Below are 20,768 nucleotides of genomic sequence, written 5' to 3'. Positions count from 1 at the left end.
TCTCCTTTCATAAAGAGTTACAATCTCAAAAACTCACAGCACAGGGGCAATTCTACTCTGTCCTGCTGGGTACCTAGGAGTTGGGATTGACTCAACAGCAGTGAGTTTGGTTTGGCTTGGATATGTCTGGAAAGAAAGTAATGACTGCTTAAATTATGCTGTAACAATAATATGTACATAAATATTTAAATATTAAAAGTGCAAAAGATATTAGCAATATTTCACTATACGGAAAACTATGAATCAGTATAGTTTCACTCAGGAAAAAATATGTGTGTGTGTGTGAAATCATAGATTGACAGCAACACAGTTGATGTTACATGTATTACATGCATGTGCTTCATTTATATATGCATGTATATAATCTCAACATATACATACATATAGAAAATTAGAAGAAAATATAACAACAATTAATATGGTCATTTCTGGGTGCATGACTTTCCTCATGTTCATCTTAATTGTTTCATTTCTCTACAAGAAATATCTATTGCTTGCATAATACAAAAATGAAAAAGACAAAAGCCAACCCACTGACATCTAGTCGATTCCAAATCATAGCGACTCCACAGCACAGTGTAGAATTGCCCCTTTGAGTTTTTCAGGCTTCAAATCTTTACAGAAGCAGACTGCCTCATCTTTCTTCTTCAGTGGGTTCGAACCATTGACCCTGCTGTTGGCAGCTCAATGTGTAACCCACGACACCACCTAGCATCCTTAAAGAAACACACAGCCATACACCAACTGTGTTAATTCAATCTATGATGGGTTATTGCATGAAATTCAGACCATTGTTTCTCAGGTACTTTTCTGCGGAACGCAAATGCCAACAACTTAGGGCTGCCTGGTGGTCTAGCTAGTCATGAATATCTATTGATGTCACAGTATTATCACCCCCATTTCCCAAAGAAATAAAACTATGCACCCCTCCCAAACAATTCTCATGGTGAAACTTTAGGACTATAGCTTAAGCCTTCTTCTGCATTAGACTATCGATTCATTTTTCCACTCCTTCTGAACTCTTGGTCTTGGATAGCAAGAACCAGCTGGCCTCAGGTCTGTGGCCCAGAGACATACTATGGAGCAGTCGGATAGAAGATCTTCTACTTCCACCTGATGGCCACCACTTGCAAACTGAAAGAAAAGAGCTGAGAAGTTTTGGTCTTGAAAGACAGACAAGCTACAAGGTATTTCTATGCATATTACACAACATATGAAATTCCCTGAAGTAAAGTAACTGTGAGACTTAAACATATGTGATAGGAAGAGGCAGAAGAAAGTGAGGAGGAAGAAGATCGACACATGTGGAAATTCTTGCAGTATTTCAAATCTGAGCTACAAGAGAAATTTCACCTTTCGAGGGCAAAAGCAGAGGCCTTCCACTGCCATAAAGATTTACAGCCGCTTTTAAAACAGAAGAGAAAGGTTTGCAGTCTCCAAAAGCCCCAGGGGCAGTTCTCCTGTGTCCGGCTTGCTGTGAGTTGGAATTGACTCAGTGGCAGTGAGCTTGAGTTTGATTTGATATTAATTGTCGAGATTTATAACAGGAAGTGCCTTGGTGGGAAATGGAAAGCATATGTATCATTACTCCTGAGAACCAGGAGGAAACGGAGCCCAAACATAGGAACAAAGTCAATTTTAAAAAGTCTTCTCCACTTCTTTATAATTTAGAACCTGCTTTGAAACTATCTAGAGTTGTAGAGGCCAATGGAAACACCAATTGGACCACAGACTTGCCTCAGGCCATGCACAAGGTGACTCCAAATCTCCCGGTTCTAGCGGCAGCCCGTCCTCCGCTGCTCCCTGCAGTCCCAGATGAAGAGGATGCACTGAGCGGCCTAACACAATTACTCTTGGTTTCCTCCCCGAACTCAGATTTCTGTGCAATTCAATGTTTTTTTCGGGCAGGTTGCCTGCTCTTAACAGGCCTTCGCGGGGTATGTGGGCCATGGTTTGTTTTTGAAACTGAATAGCTGAGTTTAATTTTATAAATGGGACCTAGAGGAGTACTTTGCACAAAGCAGGTGCACATTAAATGTTGTGAATATGAAATGTGACTGATTGAACGATTACGCTAGAGCATTTTACGTGTAAACTAAAAACATTTAGAAAATGCCAGGATCATCTCTTCTTACAGTTAGCAGAACCCTCGAGCCCACCCTCGGTGATGGTGGCGTCTGGCCTTCTGCTTTGTCTTTGGCTGCAGTGTCACACGGAATGATAAGGTCCTCACACTCCTAGGTGCTGTGACAACAGCAGGGCGTGTGGGGGAGGGGTGTGGGGGGATGGGAGGCCTTTTGGAAACTCCATCTTTACAGTATCTATTAGCTGAAGCCTTCTCCAGCCTTATCCAGCCGGTTGGCATTTACCATCCTTCATACTTGCTCTGATAATTCTCTTTTCTCTCACAGCTTTCATTTTTCAGTTCTTATTGCAAATTCCTTACTCTATGGATTTTATCTCCAGAGCTTTAAGAATACCTGATAGGGTAGACGGGCACGTGCTCAGGGAACATTTTAGTCTACGCAGTCTGGAAATGGCCTAGAGGTTATCTGCAGGAGTCTGTACCCTGTTGGGTGGGCATCGTCCAGATCTCCAGAGGCAGCATCCCTGGGATAGGGAGAGAACAAACATGGCCCCTGTCTCTGCAACTCTTCTCAGTGCTTACTTGACCTCATCGTGGTCCAACACACACACGCACACACACGCGCACACACACGCACACACAATGGGGGAATCAGCACAGGGACAATACTACAGAGAGTAAGACCATCATTTCTCATCACTGGAAAGGAGGGAGAAGTCACCTCCTTGAAGCTGGAAGGACCACTCCCTCTCCCGCTCGGCCACACCTCTGCTCATCACCCTCAGGGGAGCACTGTCCTTGGAACACAGTTGTGGGCACAACTCTGGTTCTTCAGCTGTGGCCCATTCCATTATCCAGCTCATTCCCTGCTGCCCACCAGCTGAAACCAGCTTGCCTGTTATCACTCGGCGCTGGTGCAGAAACCTCAGAGTGCCCATGATTGTATCTGAAGGCTGCAGGCCAGCAGAAGGGTCTCTGCCTCATCTCTGGGTTCCTCTGTGGGACTCCTCACTCACCTCTTTAGACTGTCCTGATCACACTCTTGCGCTGCCAGGGCAAGCACACAAGCCTGCAAAGGGAATCCTTCAGGAGCCCCTGCTGTTTTCATGAGCCCCTTGGAGCTGGTCCTCAGTTTATGCCAGCCACAGGCATAATAGGATCAGACTATTGTGATCCACAGGGTTTCCACCGATTGATTTTTGGAAGGTGGGGAGTAGATAGATTGGCAGGCCTTTCTTCCTAGTCCCTCTTATCCTGGAAGTTTGGCTGAAGCCTAGTCAGCCTCATACCAACATGCAAGCTTCCACTGACAGGTGAATGATGGCTGTACAGGAGGTACATTGGCGAGGGATCAAATGGAGTCTCCTTTTGGAAGATGAGAATTCTATCCGTGCTTCAGACTGGCTCATCCTGGCTCAGCCATGACTGATGAAGTGAAACCAGACCAGACTAGACTGTGTCAAAGGTAGGCGTATCAGAACAGGAAAAATGAGGGGTTGGCTCCATGCTAGATATGAAATCGCCCTCTTAGGAAACAAGGGTGATGTACATGTTGCATAGCAACCAGATATCTTGATCGGCAGAATTAAAAAAACAACAACCATGCGCTAGTCAAAGATGATGGATGACTGTGCCTTTCCCAGGGCATGTTGAGCTTCACCTTCCTGGCAATAACCTCATCTCCTGCATCAGGATCCAGCGAGAACTCACAGGGCCTCTTCGAGTCCTGCTATGGACCCAGTACACCCACATTGTACGAATTCAGGTCTGTTCCAATTTTGCTGAGTTGGCCATGACTTAACCAGTTCAAACCATTTCTGAGGCCTGCTTCTACCACTGACCCACCGCTGTGTCATCAACTGCCCTAACACGAAACCAGTTGCCATCAAGCTGATTCACACTCATGACTCGTGTGTTTCAGGGAAGAATTGCACAGAAGGTTTTCAAAGGCCGCAACCTGTGGGAAGTAGATCCCCAGATCTTTCTTCTAAGGTACCTCTGGGTGGATTTGAACCACCAGATTTGCAGCTAGTAGCCCTGTAGTTAGGAGAGACCACTCCCAGGAGAAGGACATCGTGCTTAGTAAGGCAGAGGCACAGGATGAAGAGGAAGGTTCTCAAGAACATGATTGACCCAGTGGCTGCAACAGTGGGATCACGCACAGGAACAATTGTGAGGACAATGCAGGCTTTTGTTGTCATTCACAAAGCGGCTATGGGTTGGAGCCAAGTGGATGGCATCCAGTAACCTAACAACAACAAGCTAACTTTTAACTTCTGAGCCCCTCAAAACTCCTAATAGTTCCCTATCCAAAGCCCACTGCCATCAAGTCCATTTGAACTATAAGGCAGAGTGGAACTGCCCCTAAGGGGTTCTAAGACTGCACACTCTCATCTTTCTCCCAAGAGCAGCTCCCTAGAACCTTGTAAATAATCTGTGGCTGTCCCCGGGGGTGGTCTCTGACCTCAGCCACTGTAATTACTCGCCACAATGCTGATATGTGGCCAACTTACATTTGAACACTGTTAGCTTTCTCGAACGTCTTTTCCTTCTGTCTTTCTGGGAAGAATCTTCTCTTCTCTGTTGCTCTCTTGGTCCATCAGTCCTTCTCATTTGAAGTCAAGACCCAACTCACATATAGCCTACTCCTGGAAGTGTTCTGTTGTCCACAGCGGGAAGTTCTCACTTAGTCATATTCCCTTATCACTTTCTTGTACTTTTCTAGGGACACTTTTCCAGAACTCATATTTTAGCCATAGCTCAATAGCTACATGATCCTGGGTGAGTTAGTTTTATTAAGCCTCAGTTTCACAAACTGAAATGGAGCTAATAATTCCTGCCTTCCTACTTCATTTTGGTTTTGATGGAGACCAAATGAGAAAGGGCAAGGCTGTCACACAAATGTAGGTATTCACATATGAGTATTTCCTTGTATTTATTTTTTATCTTCTCGACTCCAGCCTGCCACTGCTGTCCTGTGGATTTCAACTCACAGCAGCCCTGCAGGATTGAGGAGAACTGCTCCATGGGGTTTCTGAAGAGGTCGGCTTTTATGGAAGCAGGGAGCCTCATCTTTCTCCAGCAGAATGCCTGCTAGGTTTGAACCGCAAACATTGTGGCTAACAGCACAATGCCTAACCCACTGTGCCACCAGTGAGCCTTACCAGAGCATACGTTTCTATTTTGTTAATTTTCCCATGCTCCATAGCACCAACCCAATCAAACTCATGGCTATTGAATTGTTTCCAAGTCATGGTGACTCTGTAGGGTAGAACTTCCCCCGAGTTTCTGAGACGATAACTCTTTACAGCAGTAGAAAACCCTTCTCCTCAGGTCATAGCACCAGATAGTACTAACTATAACTGTTAACTGAGGGAGAAAAATGGATAAAGTAGTCAACACTGATTTATATTATTCACAGTGATATTTTTAAAAATATTTGAAGCTGCATTTTTGATTGGCATATTGACATAAATCTCTTCTCTCTAAACATAGTGTCTTTGTGTCCTTGATTACTTGGGGGCTTGATTTTATGAGCATATCCAATAGCTATGTGTCTATGCCAGCAGAGGAATTATCCTAGTATGTTTAAATATGCCTGGCAAGAGTTGAACATGCAAACCCAAGTAATGATGGTTTGAAATAGTAGGAAGGACTTTGTTTGGCATCTTAGGATGGTGGTAAGAGATGTAAAAGCCTTTAATAAAAGTATTTAAAAGAAAGAAAGAATAAAAGGCACAATAAAGTTAAACTATTTTCCTGTGGGGTGGGGGGAGGAGTAGATCTAGTAGTGAAAAATATTAGTACGGTATACTCAATGTTGCCATGTAGCTTTTGACTCACAGTGACCTCATAGGACAGACTTGAACTGCCCCTGTGGGTATCTAAGGCTATAACCATTGACAGAAGCAGAAAGACTAATCTTTCTCCGTGGAGCAACTAGTGCGTTTGAACCACAGACCTTGCGGTTAGCGGCCCACAGGCAATCTATTAGGCCAGCAGAGCTCCTTAATAGTGCAGTCTCCCTTCCACTGAGTAGATTTGGACTCACAGTGATCTTATAGGGCCAGGGAGAACTGCCTCTGTAGGTTTCCAAGGCTGTAACTCCAGGAGTAGAAGTCTCTTTCTTCTTCTGCACAGTGGCTGGTGGTTTTGAATGGTTGACCTTGTGGTTAGCAGCCCAGTGCATAACTCACTTCGCTAGCAGGGCTCTCATGAAACTACAGTAGTCACTCTTTACCCAAAGTTTCTTGTTTCTTAGTTTCAGTTGCCCAGGGTCAACTGTACTTCAAATATATGAAATGGAAAATTACAGAGATAAAGATACCATAAGGTTTAAATGGCACACAGTTTGAGTATCCCAATTAATTCTCACAATTGCCAGATGTATCCAATCTGTAGACACTTCCCAGTGCCTAGGCGCTTCCTAGCTGCCTGGGTTTGCAGATGGAATGCCGTGGTGTTGCAGATGTTGTGTTCAAGTAAACCTTATTTTGCACAATCATTGTTCTACATTGTTACTAGTTGCTGTTGTAATTTCTTACTGTGTGTAACTTACAAATTAACATTGTCATAGGTCTGGATAACGTACAAAATAAACTTTTTCCTGGATATGCATGGAGGAGAATATCCATTGGGTGCAGCACTATCCCAGGTTTCAGGCATCTAACCGGTGTCTTGGAATATATTCGCTGTAGATAACGGTGGACTACAGGAGAGGCTGGCTTTAAGCCATTGAAGCAGGCTGCCAGTGCATAGGACTGGAATGAGAATCATTTGATTGCTTGGCAAATGGAGTCCAGTGTGAATTGACGTGCAGGCCGCAAACCCATGATGGCATTCTGGGACTTTAGCTTCGCTTGGCAAACAACCGTGCTCTTTGGCATTTGTAAATACATAACGAAAGCCGTCACTATGGACCTTTCCTCTTTTTAAAAATTACTGTATATATTTTAAAATGCTTTGTTGTCATTAAAGTCTCCCGTGATGGATATTCTTGTTTGCTTTTGTGCGTTTTTCTGCATGCCCTGTACACTAGGTCTTTGCAGCTCTGGCGCTTTGGAAATACATATAAAGGGCAAATCATCAGATTGATTTTCCTGAAAGTACTCTGGGTGACTTCTAGCTGTGATAAATATATAGTGTGTGTTTAAAATTTTTTGTTATGCTGATTTAAACCAATGTAAAGTCTACAGACTACAACACACACAATGCAAAGGAATCACAGAAAGGAAACACCATAATAATAAACATGTAGAAAAAAATCTCAAACTCGCTGCCATCAAGTAGACTAGACTCATACAGACCCGATAAGACAAGGTAGAACTACCCCTGGGAATTTCTAAGACTGTAACTCATTGGGGGAGTAGAAAGCCTCATCTTTCTTCTTCGGAGCAGCTGGTGGTTTCAAACTGCTGACCCTGCAGTTAGCAGTCCAAAGTGTAATGACTCTGCCTCCAGAGCTCTCTGAAACAAATGTGAGCAGATGTGTATTTTGAAAAATTATGAGGTTTGCATTGTGACAACTATCTGGTAGGTGAAGGAGACTTGGTGGCATAGTAGGTTAAGCATTAGGCTGTTAACCATCAGGTTGGTGGTTCAAACCCATCAGCCACTCTATAGGAGAAAGGTGAGACTGTTTCGCCAGTCAAGATTTTCCGTTCCGACCCTAACGAACCGTTCTACTCTTTCTATAGGGTCACTGCGAGTCAGAATCGACTTGATGCCAGTGAGTTTCACATTTGGGGTGTCTGGCAGGTGAGAAAGCTGTGATGATGTACATACTCCCAAGGTCGCATTGCAGAAGAAAGCTGTAGAGGAATTTCTTCAGCCCCACCAAGCCTCTCTAGCTTTAGTAGCACCTCAGATGATCACAGGTGATTAGCATCAAGCTTGCAGTTTAAGCCCTCACGTGGCAAATCCCTTGTCCAAGGTCTGCCTCTCCCAGCCCCTTTCACTTAACAGGAAACTCATTGCTTTGCAGAGAAACCCATTTTGCCTCGGGAAAGCTCTGCAAGACTTTCCCAACGTGGAGCCAACATCTATCTCCTCCGGTCTTCACCAGTGGGTTCCAATTTTACCCTTTGGCTAGTCTTCATTTCAAATGATGATCAGCAAACACTGTTAAGGTACTCTCCGTGTCTCTTCTATGTTCTGTCTGGCTCTTTTAGTTTTCCAGTTCCTTTAAACTTCACCTTTAAGGTGGTATCCAAAGGTGGCCAGATGGGTGCTGCTGGGGGGGATTCTTCGTGATATAATCTCTGGCCCCCAGGACTAGACCTGGTATTCTAGACATAGTACAGATAATTAAGGGTAAAGCGGAGTATTATCATCCGTAACCAGCCAAGTATGCCTGAATGAAGCCTAACATTTAAGGAGATTTTTAAAATGCTGCCTCAGAATTCCTGCTCATGCATTCATTCATTTAATCATTCAACAAACAGTTTTGAGCCCTATGCGAAACACGATGAGTTCTTATTTGTTCAGTAGGACACACACAAAAAAATTAGGACACCCATGAGGAACCCTGGGGGCATAATGGTATTCCACATTGGACTGATGACGATGAGGCTAGCAGTTCAAAACCACCAGCCACTCTTCTGGAGAAAGGTGATGCTTTCTATTCCTTTTAAGAGCTTGTACTGGAACCCACAGGGCAGTTCTGCCCTGTCTCATGGGTCACGGTAGTTGGGACCGACAGGACGGCTGGCTTTTGGAGGACATTAACAAAGAGCCCCAGAGGAGCAGTGGGCCCTCACCGAGCTTAACCGCGAGCTCTGGAAATCAGTGTCCACCACCTGCTCCTCGTGAGAGCGAGAAGGCTGGCTGCTCCCTGAGAGATTTCGTCTCAGAAACCCAAAGGGGCACTTCTTTGATTCAGAATGCAGTGAGTTTGGATTTGGGATAACACCAACACCCTACACTTCTTCAACTGAATTGTCGCTCCTAGCTGGTATAGCTACATGGATTCTTGTTGAACTTCATCTGTTGGCCATGATGTCAGCCTGGCAGGTCCTGTCAGTCTTGCTGCTGGCATCCAACCTGTCCCACTCTCTTTTCCAGCTTTGTGCCAACTGCAAACACAATGAAATATTGTGTACGTCCTCACCTTTGTCATTGATGTGCTGAACAGGTCTGTGCCCCAAGCAGTGCTTTATTAAAAGTCACTAGATACTTGACTATAAGGTGATTTTTCAACCCGTGACAGTGTTATAGTCTCATTCTTTTTATATTATTCATAAATGTAAAACAAATGACTTCATAAAGTCAAGATATATTATACTCACAGCATCCTTTTCCTCAACCAGTTTCAAACTTTACTGGGGAAAATATTCGACACAATTCAATATTTTTCTCTCCTCTATGAGCATGAGAGTACATTTATTTCTGGGAAAATTCCATCAGTATTTATTAAATGGACAATAACTTACTTATTGATGAGCCAAGGGCTCTAGAATGTAAGTTCATTTTGAAACACCATTATTTTAGTTCTTCACCCTCCTTTCCCACAAAAATCCATGTCCAGGGTATCTTAGGCATCCTGGCTTAGTGATCTAGAGATGATGGAATGCCAGTAAAGAAATTCTCATGAAAGTCAAATGCTTCAGAATAAAGAGGAAGTAAGCCCCGGCACATGGGACAACAAGGATGAACCCCAAGACATCATGCTGAGTGAAATAAGGGCAAAACTGTGAACCGGTCATATAGAAGAGGCAGGTGTACCGAGAGTCCGTTCGTAGTAACCATAGGAGGGAGGCAGAGGGAGGAGAGACAGAGTGTCACCGCCTAGGGGACCCCAAGTTTCTGCGAATGGTGATGGAGCAATCTGGAAAAGTGGTATGACTTATTCTTAGCAAACCCATTTTCCCTTCAAATAACCACACCTTTCTTTTCCAGAGGATCCGCAAATGCATGGATAATAAGACAATTCATTGGGTATTTGTTCTCAAGCTCACTGGCCTGTGGTTTCAGGGTCCACTGCCCTTCTTTAGATGTAACATGGATATATTCGCTTGTTCTCAGTCCTCTAGGACCTTTCTGTTTCCTGTGATTTCTACATGTTACCTACAGTGACTTCATTATCAAGTTCTTCTCCAAGGATCCCAAGATGCACGTATTAACCTGGGCCTCCACAATTAAACCGATGAAAGAAACAGGGTTTTCCCCATGAATTCCTCAGCTAACTTTGGCTATTATTGAAAGAGCTAAGTATTTTTAAAAATCATTTTATTGGGGGCTCATGTAACTCTTATTACAATCCATATATCCATTCATAGTGTGTCAATCACATTTGTACATTTGTTGCCCTCATCATTCTGAAAACATTTGCTTTCTACTTAAGCCCTTGGTATCAGTTCTTCATTTCTTCCCCTCCCTCCATGATCCCTCATGAACCCTTGATACTTTATAAATTATTATTATTTTATCATATCTTACACTGTCTGATGTCCCCTTTACCCCACTTTTCTGTTGTCTGTCCCCCAGGGGAGGAGGTTATATGTAGATCCTTGTAATTGGTTCCCCCTTTCCAACCCACGCTCCCTCCACCCTCCCGATATCGCCACTCTCACCACTGGTTCTGAAGGGATCATCTGTCCTGGATTCCCTGTGTTTCCAGTTCCTATCTGTACCAGTGTGCATGCTCTGGTCTAGCCAGATTTGTAAGGTAGAATTGGGATCATGATAATGGGGAGGGGGTGGGGGGGAGGGAAGCAATTAAGAACTAGAAGTTGTATGTTTCATCATGGCTACACTACACCTTGACTAACTCGTCTCCTCCCCACAACCCTTTTGTAAGGGGATGTCCAGTTGCCTACAGATGGGCTTTGGGTCCCCAATCTTCACTCACCCTCATTCACAATGATATGATTTTTTTGTTCTTTGATGCTTGATACCTGATCACTTTGACACCTCATGATCGTACAGGCAGGTGTGCTTCTTCCATGTGGGCTTTGTTGTTTCTGAGCTAGATGGCCACTTGTGAAGCCCTTAAACCCCCAAACACTATATCTTTTGATAGCCAAGCGCCATCAGCTTTCTTCACCACCTTTGCTTATGCACCCATTTGTAAGTATTTATGACTTATTTTCAACATCTGTTAATCTTATATCACGTATTCCAGGCAGTGGATTTACTCCTCCTTATTCCAAACATTGTATAAGTAGAGCTTTTATTATTTGATGTGTGAATCACTAACTTTGACTTAATTAGGTTTTTGTCCTAGGTATTACAGTTTTGCGTCATACGAACCCTTTGAATAGAAGCCCACCTATGAGCACCTCCCGGGAATATGAGAAAATAAGTGTTGTGCCTGTAGCACAATCCTGCTGTAATTTTTAAGGACTCTATAATTATTATCTGTATGCACTACCATTAAATTGATTCCAACACAAAGCAACCCTATGGCACAGCGTAGAACTGCCTCGAGATTTCCGAGGCTTTAAATCATTATGGAAGCAGACAGACACTTCCTTTCCCCGTGGATCAGCTGTTGGGATTTGAACTTTGACTCTTTGAGTTTTAGCAGTTGAGCCTTTCATCGTGGTGTCACTAAAGCTCCTCAATAACAGTTATTAATTATTTTCACAGGCACCTGATTCCCTACCCTGCTTTATCGTTAGGGGTCCAGAATTCCAGTCTTTTGACTCATCTCTTACTTGGATCTACTGTCCATGCTCATGGACACAGCAGTCAAGAGATCTAAAGACATGTTGCACAAGACCTCTTTAGAGTGTTGAAAAACAGGAGTGATACTTTGAGGACTAAGGTGCTCCTGGCCCAAGCTATGGTATTTTCCATCAGCTCATATGTATGTGAAAGTTGGACAATGAATAAAGAAGACCAAAGAAGATTTAATGCATTATAATTGTGGTTCTGGAGAAGAATATCAAAGTATTATGGAGTACTAAAAGGACACGTATGGTCAGAAGAAGTATTGGCAGAGTGCCCCTTAGAGGCAAGAATGACAAGACTTTGTCTTACATACTTACTCTGGACGTGGTATCAGGAGAGACCAGTCCCCGGAGAAGGACATCATGTTTGATAAAGCAGAGAAACAGCAAAAAAGGAAGAAGGTCCTCAATGAAATGAATTGCCACAGTGGCTGCAGCAATGGGCCTCGGCGTAGGGACAATTGTGAAGATGGCACTAGATTGGGCAGTGTTTCATTCCGTTGCACATAACGTCACTAAAGGTTGGAAATAACTCGATAGCACCGAACAACAACAACATCTCTCTCAAGTTATACTTTTCTTTAGTCTTTGAGCTCCAGATCACTACCCTGTACTTTTAGATACCTCCTAATCCTAGTGCTGGTGGTGCTGTGTGATCCGCATTGGGCTGCAAAACACAAAGTCATTGGTTCAAAACACCAGCTGTTCCACCGGAGGAAGGTGAGCTGTATGCTCCTGTCATGATGTACAGTCTCCGAAACCCTGTACCAGGTGGCCGGATCATAAAGGATTCAATAGCAGAGTGTTTGGTTGAAGGAGCCCTGGTGAGTTCACCATTGGGCTGCACCCAGCGGCCACTCCATGGGAGAAAAGGGAGGCTCTTTGCTTCCTTTAAGAATGATGGCCTTGGACACCCAGACAGGCAATTCTACTCTGTTCCATAGGGCCACTATGAGCCATACCCGACTCGATGGCAGTGGGTGGGAGCCTTAGGTTAGGAGCTCTGGTAGTGCAATAGTGAAGCACTTCACTAACAACTGAAAGGCCAGGAGTGTGCACCATCTCATACAAAAGACACACTGATAGGCTTCTGCAAAGATTTCCGCCTAGGAAACACTACGGAGCAGTTCTACTGTATCCTGTAGAGTTGCTATGAGTCATAATTGACTTGTTGACACACACAACAACAACATTCCTAGACCAATGGGTTTGACTGGCTCTCCTTAGTCATGACCAAAAATTCCAGAGGTTCCCTTCCTTCTGCAACATCAAGTCGCTCTCTAATGATGAGCAGATTAAGACAAAAGGAGTGATTCTTGTTGTTTCCTGTTTCTGACAGATCTTGAAGCAATCATCAAAGTGAGTTAAATATCCATCAACTCACTGTTATCCAGACAATTTTGACTCAGTAATTCTATAGGGCAGAGTAGAACTGCTCTCTAGGGTTTCCCAGGCTGTAAATCTTTACGGGAGCAGATAACTTAATCTCCCCAGCCCCTCAGAGTCACTAACCTTAAATTTGAACCACCAACCTTGGGGTTATCCACCCAATAGCTTAACCCACAGTGCCACCACACCCTCATTCCCATTTTAGAGACGGTGAAACAGAGACAAAGACAAACTCAAAAGATATGTTCCTGGTGACACAGTTTTTTTTTGTTTGTTTGTTTTGTTTGCCTATAACTCACATTTAGAATACAAAGCTTTATGTAGCTGCTTTGTGGGAGGAAGATAAGCCTTCCTACTACGGTAAAGATTTGCAATCTGAGAAACCCACGGGGCAGTTCTACTCCATCCTATAGGGTTGCTAGAGTAGGAATCAAATCTATGCAGTGAGTAGTGAGTATCGCAGATGCCAGAAAAACATCAATCCCGTGTTGTCTCCAGCCAGGTCGTTTCTCAAGAATGCTCGTTTCTATGAGGATGATACCACCTATATTGCTAATAATAATAATTTCTGTTATTAGGTTCTGACCAGATGATTTTCAAAATTCACTTATTCAAAAACCTTTTTAAAAACACATATCTATATCTGCCAGGCATTGTATCTCCAGTACTTTTGCAATGGTATGTCTTCTTTAAGAGGTAAGGTTCCCTTCACAACCTCCATTTACACTATGCAATCTGTTCAGGAATAATTTCTAAGTACCAAGCACTGCTCGATGCTTCTGGAGATACAATGATAAGTTAAGGTATGCCCAGTCCCTGAGAATTTACAATCTACAGGAGAGAAGACCTAGATTAGTAAACTAAGATTAATGCCTTCCAGAGAGCCACACAGAAAAGATTCTAAAAAGAGTTTGAGATGAGTCTTGAATGTGTAGGATCTGGGTGTCTGGAGGGGATCCAAGGGGGATAGTGAGGAGAGCAGAGGATAAGAGCAAAAGGAGGGAAGAGGAGGGATCGTATGGATGGGTCTAGGGAATAGCGGCAGTCCATCGTGCTGAGCAATGGACTGCATGGAGTTAGGCGAGGGATACATTGGTTGGGTCATATAATGGGGAAGCCCTGAATGCCACTTAAAGCTTTGATGCCTCAACCACTTTGGAACTGGATGTCACAGTGCGTCTTCGATATGAGTATGACTTGACCAACTTACGCTTTGGTACCGATTTTGGTAATAAGGAGATAGTCATCAGTGGAATGACTTGGAGAGGATGAGAGCAGAACTAGAGGCAAACACATTCTCCCCAGTCTTCAGAAGTCATGTCTTACTTTGTTCTAAGAACTCATCGAGGGCCCAGACAACCAAAGCTTGCTGTCAGGTGTTTTCTGTGCCATCACCCTCCTTTCCCTCCCCGATCTGGGTCTTTAATGGAGGCGAAGAAGCTGTCTGTTTTCTACTCAGGTCTTTTGAGTCAGCAGAGATACGTATGGGTTTTTTCCTGGCTGTTTCTTTGTTCCTCGCGCAGATCAAGAGACGAGATCAACTGAAACTTGGCAGGTTGAGGAATGTCTGACACTCATCCTCCAGAAAGATCATTCACCCCAGAGCCTCCGTAAATTGTGTTAGACCTGCTTGGACACTGCTAAATACCTTACTTAACAGGGAGTCCAGACCACATGCCAGTTCTTCCCCTTGGACAGAATGGAGCCAACGGCTTCTCTTTGTTGTGTCAGTCAGAAATGGACTGGTGCCCTTTTCTAGAACTTTGAGATTCACATATCTTTGTGCTCTTATTGCTTCAGAGAGGGTTCTCTATTCCACACTCTTCAGTTCTTCAAGTGCGAATACTAGCATAGGGTCTTGTCTCTTTTTTGAGGCTGTTCGTTCCTGGATTCTTTTCCGGTCTCTTGCCTTCATCTTTTGGAAGAGTCAGGCATGCACTCTGGTAGGAGAGGTGCTCATTAACCCTTTCTTGTTCTCCTCTAACATGGAGATTGGCTCAATCACATGACTGGTGACTCTTCAAAGGAAATGTCCTCACAGCTTCCTTCCCTGCCCACCTACCCGCCCATCTTCCTAGTATGGCGTCTGCTTGTATGAAGTAAACTGAAAGAATCTGTTTAAAGGAAGATGCTTCCTGGGTTACAAGGCACCATTCCATAACAGGGTCAGACTAAACAGTGCAGAACTAGGGGGTGAGATCCAGAGGGGCTGGAAAGTTGGGCACAGAATTGTTCCAGTCCTCTAGTCACTAAGTTGACTTCACTGAGAGGAAAGTAGCTCTGGTGCGTCTGAAATCGATAGTGTAATGAGAAGATGATAGTTAGTTGACTAAGGGTGGATTTGACAGACCACAGACAGAGTGGAAGAAAGGCATTCAATAGATGTGAGTCAGAATGGTGCTACCTCGCTTGAGGCAGAGAGATGGGCTAAACAGACTACAATAGGAGAAAGGAACAAAGAAGAGTTGACCCGTCAGTCAACCATGTCCACAGACACTGGTTGCTATCTGAACTACCAAAGCCCAGCACAGAGGTTGGGAGGACTGAGAAGTCCGATTCACGAGTACAGCAGGAGGAGGGAAGAAAAGCTTTGAACTAACTCCATTCCTACTCCACCGCAAATCTTGCTTCTAAGTTTATAGTTCTATAAAGGTGAAGATTAGACATTTCTTTCAGTTCTTAATACCTGCAGATTTAGGTGTTCTAACACAATTTAAGTTAGAGAGAAAATATGATATACTAAAAATGTCTATTTTGGTGTTTGGAATAAACTGCAATAAATATAAAATCTAGCCAGAAGGACACATCTTCCTATTTTTATTAAATGCATGAGGCAGCATGAACTCATATCTGTCACATTCCTCAGTAAGCAAGACCAGTTGTTGTCCCCAAGGCACAGTGGAGGGGAAGGGGATGAAAGATTTGGGAATCATTTCTTTCTGTTTGTAGTACTCCCCTTTAGCAGTAAAGCAGATGACAGCACAGAGGTCAACCAGGTGACAGACCTGGGTAGACTGTCAGGAAACATGGAGGAAGGATTACTGCTCACTTGACTCTACTTGGTGAGGTAGGCTCTCTCCATTGAGGTCAAGAACGTGTTTAAAGAGCTTGGAGTTAAGTCTATTATGACAGGTACTTCCAAGGGGATGGAAGCACACTAAAGCTGACCTAAGGGTCCCGGATCCTGTCCTTTTCAGAACTGCTTCCCAAGTTACATGCGGGTGGAACAATGTCAGAGGGCATCTTGACCACAAACAAATTCTTACTTCTCTTCCCAACACTACCAGCTCCCCATTTAGATCCATCAATGTGTAGTAAGGAGAACGTGGTCTTGAAAGTGGAAATGAATTATGGGCCAGAACAAAGCTGGACAAAGAAGCCATTCAAGAACACGGAGCTCACATCCCGGCACAGGAAAAGGAGCCTGTCAGGACTGATTGGGTGTGTGCGTGTAAAAGTTTTGCTTACCTTTGTTTAAGCGTCCCATCACAGTCAATTCAAAATATTTTCTGTTGTCAGTTGAAGAGTAAAGGCCAAAAATGGTCGCTGTGCTCTTTGTCTGCAGCAGGAAGGTGGAGGTGACATAGAGCTCGTTCAGGGTGGGGTCTGCCAGGATCGGCTGCAGAATGGCTGGGTTCAGTCTCTGGCTGGAAGAGGGCAGAAGATCCAAGACTAAGGGTGGGGAGAGATGAAGAGAAAGGGACAATCGGTTAAAGATTCTACTTTGGGACAAAGACATTCTATGGGTTTGTGGTGACAATGTGATAATTAGTGATGTATAAAGGAATGCCAACTAATTTTGGAACCCCTCTTGTGAATTGCCACACCCACCAGTTCTCCCTTATTACTCTCCCAGTGGTTGGACACTTGAACCAGAAGGAATCGAGCACACTATTCACCACGGGGTTATGGCTCTCAAGAAAAGACTAGATTTGCAAGCACAAAATCAGATTTGGCTCAAGAAATGGCTCTGAAAGTACCCTCTAGGAAGCTGAAGCACTGAAGCACCGAGAGCCCTTATTTTCCTCGTGTCTCATTTCCTCCTCCCCCCTCAAATATGAATTTCTGCTTTGAGGTCCTTTCTACATTCTGGGACCAGAGCCAATTGTATTTTCTTGGTAATTGGTAAATGCTGCATAGAATGCTGTAGAAAGCATGGGTATTATGGCAGGAGAGACACTGTCAACAAAACTATTAGTTAGCTTCGTAATGCCGCCACGTTCCCTGTATGTCATCACAGTGCTCCATTTGCTCTCTATAAAGAAATACCAATGTGGACACAAAACAAGCCCCCAAACACCACAGCTTATAGATGTCTTACTTTATCTTGACAGGCAGAGTTGGTGTGGCGTAACTAGAATCTACATTTGCTTAATTTCCCTTTGATTTAGCAAGCGGCACTTTCTCTCCAAAAATGATGCGCTACTCAAGAATGCTGTGAAAGCGTATGTCCAGAGCCACTTCAATGGTCAAAGCCAAGTGTGGGCAATTCCACTAGAAATTACCTAGCCTTTCTGTTCGTTCACTTGAACATTATTTGAACAAATCCAATAGTAGTCTGAAGTTACTTTCGTACGTAGAACTGTTACCCAAATGCAACAATCTGGTTGCCAAAAGGTTAGCATCCATAAGAAGATGCAAACTGCCCTTGACAGAGACTACTCGGATGACTAGGGCACCCCAAGGCACCCGGAAGCACTGGAACTGTTTAATAAATGTTATTTCTAATATCAAAATATGGGAAGCCACTTGTCTCCTTTACAAGTTGCATATGAGAGCGAAAGGTTGGCCCTTCTAAAATGTGATGCGGAAGCTAAGAAAAAAGGATAATCCCACTGAATGCTTACCAATATGAAAAGGCATTTATGAGAAAGGAAAAAAGTTATAAAACATGTTTAACTTGAACCCATTTGAAAGAAATATTTGCATGGAAAAATAGTCAAAATATTCTGCCACAATGTTGACATTAATACTAGTTATTTCAGAGTTATATTATTTTAAGTTAATTTTTTCCTTATCCAATTTATAGTTGTTGTCAACTCCCCCCCCCCACCAGTGAACAGGAGCTGTTTTTGTAATAATAGTTGGAAAACAAATGCATAAAATAATTGTTCGATAATAGCTACTGTTTTTAAAAGACAAACTCTCTCAAACTGGAGCGATAGTGTTTCTTTCACATGTACCAGGGGACTCCCACAACAATGAGGTTAGTATTGGGTCTGTTGGAAAGCAGAATAGCTCATCTGTTCCTTTCTTGCTTTTAAAAATTTCCAGAATGTTGGAAATGCTTCTACTAGTAAGGGAAAAAGGAAAGAAAGTGGTGTTTGGAAATTCTACTGGGAACGAACTATTTGCTAGAGAAAAAAAAGTATATTTCAGGTATGAGAACCACATTCAAAAATAAACTCTTGGTATTCGTGAGCCTTTCATTATTTATGATCATGAAAATTATTCCACTCAGGCTAAACTTACCCCAACTTCATCCGTTTCTCTCTCAAGGGGTTAGGCTAGTAATGAGTTTTAGAGACTGTTTTGAAAAGGCAATGAGACGCTACAATTTTCTATTAATGTTACTCCTTTTTAGTAAGAGCGTCAGAATTTAAGCACAACCTCCTATTGTTAGGGGTGAAATTACTGCTATCAATGAGCCCAACTACCATGGTATGTAAATCGGATGCAAACTAATTTAAGACTTTAGCAATACAGCTCGGAGGGGAAAGGGGAGATAAGCAAATTACCCAGTTGAGCTGATGATTGCAATCCCAATAACGTAATCAAAGAACCTATCAGAAACTTGACTTAATCAGATCATCCCCAGCAACTACATTAACCAGACAACTGGGGTTGCCTAGCCACGACCCGTTCCTGTACAAGAGGACAGCTTCTTCTAAGGAGGAACAAACCTCCAGCGACACCTTGAAGTTGTGTGCTCCAAAGCCAAGCATTTGTGCTTCGTTGATCTTACGTTCATAAATTCAAGCATGGCAGATAACCACCGAAGTAAGCGTCCTTTCTGACTTTGCCACAAACTGAGGTCACAATGAATACATGGCATGGCACACAGCTTCTCAAAGATGTCAACCCAACCCCAAGCCTAGCAAAAGAGCTTTCTGTTTGCCTTCTGGGGCACGGAGAAGGGGGGATTCCTAAAGCGCTGAGGTGAAGAGAGATCCAGGTCTCTCCAAGGATTCCTAACACGGGATCCTTCCACTGGGCATCTCTGAGGAGAACTACTTTTACTTCAACTTTTATAACTTTGCCAGTTTTCGTTTCTTGGTCAGAAATAAACTAATCTTGGCAAGGATTTTAAACGGATAAAGGTCACCTTGTTGGCCAAAGTCCTTTCGTATTTACTTAAATCATTTCTTCCTCTGTCTGTACTCCCAAAGTACTATTTAATGTTAAATGCTTCTGCCCAACCGTTAATTCCACCTCGCCTCACAGAGGGCTTGCGGATTGATTATCCAGATGTCCTTTTCAACTATGCACTGGATTTTTAACTTAGAGGGAAAAAGTTAACTTAGAAAAAGACGGAAGTCTCTGCCCTTCGTTTTTCTTTTTCATCTCCAGAATCTCAAGACCAGGGCAGCTTTTGAAAGCGGATTTGCTTCCAGAGGAGCGCTGGTCAGCGCAGAGCAGAGGAGGGCCGGGAACAGGGCGCAGACTTAACAGCAGTGGCTTTCTCTGAAGTGGGAAGTGTGGACCTCAAGCTGGGTGAGCACTTCCCACGGTCCTGTCTGAAGGACGTAGGGGCATGGGCCATAGTGGCAGGCCAGTAAGGGCCTCGGGGGACGGGCCATTTTCGTCCTCTTGGGAGCAACTCTCACTTCTTTGCATAGACGGAAAAGAAGTCATGCCTTCCCCAAAGTATTGGTTAGGGACTTGATCTCAGCCTGGATCACGGGCCTCCGGGAAATGGTGCCCCTTTAGTCACCACTTGCAATCACTATAGGTATTGACTAGGGACTTGGATGGCTCCGAGAAAGAGCCCAGGAGCAAAGGCCCCTCAGCGCATGTGGAGCGCTCCTGGGCGGGAGCAGAGCACAGACCCGGCTCAGCCGACTGCACGCCCGCTCTGTGCGGGTCGCGGGTCGCAGAGCTCCAGTCCACTTACCCTGCGGGGTGGCTTGGCCGTCGGCCCCGGGCCAAGGCTGCAGGACCAGGTGCAGCAGCAGGAAGGCAGCTCCTGGCCAGCGCAACATGCTGGGTCTTCGGGATGCCCGCGGGCTGTGCGCGGGTGACAGCAGCTGCGGTCCTGCCTTGGTGTGCCCGGCTGTCCGTCTGCAGGCGGCGCAGGTGTAGGGTGCACGCAGCGGGGAGCTGGCGGCTGTCGGGGTGGGGTGGGGCGGGGGTGCTGTCCGGTCCTGGCCGCAGATGAGGAATGGGGGGCGCTCAGCTGGGGACTGGGCTGCGCGGGCCGGCTCTTTATGGGCTGACCAGCCCCCTGGGCAGGGGGGAGGACCTACGCTGGCGCGGCCCCCTTGGCGGGGATTTTCTTGTGCCGGGAAGAGTGGGGGTGACCGAAGCCTGGAGCCTGGGCGGCAGAAAGAAAGGTGGGGTTGGGCGCGAGACCAGACTCGAGACCAGACGGACTGAGCCTGGCCTGGGGGCGTGCGTGCCCG

General features: G+C 44.5%; 1 protein-coding gene across 1 annotated transcript in view; it reads right to left on the bottom strand.

The window, feature by feature from the left end:
* Positions 1–20,439, bottom strand: part of THBS4 (thrombospondin 4) — a 60,539-nt gene extending 40,100 nt beyond the window's left edge. Inside the window, exons 1-2 of the mRNA XM_075543062.1 lie at positions 20,261–20,439; positions 16,615–16,818 (exon numbers count right to left, since the gene is read on the bottom strand). Coding sequence (XP_075399177.1) covers positions 16,615–16,818; positions 20,261–20,348 — 292 coding nt within the window. The 5' untranslated portion in view covers positions 20,349–20,439. The remainder of the gene's footprint in view (positions 1–16,614; positions 16,819–20,260) is intronic.
* Positions 20,440–20,768: the final 329 nt, after the last annotated feature.

The sequence above is a fragment of the Tenrec ecaudatus genome, chromosome 2 (genome assembly GCF_050624435.1).
Source record: "Tenrec ecaudatus isolate mTenEca1 chromosome 2, mTenEca1.hap1, whole genome shotgun sequence".
NCBI lineage: Eukaryota > Metazoa > Chordata > Mammalia > Afrosoricida > Tenrecidae > Tenrec > Tenrec ecaudatus.
The sequence above is the reverse complement of the archived record's forward strand: the minus strand, read 5'-3'. Positions and strand labels throughout refer to the sequence as shown.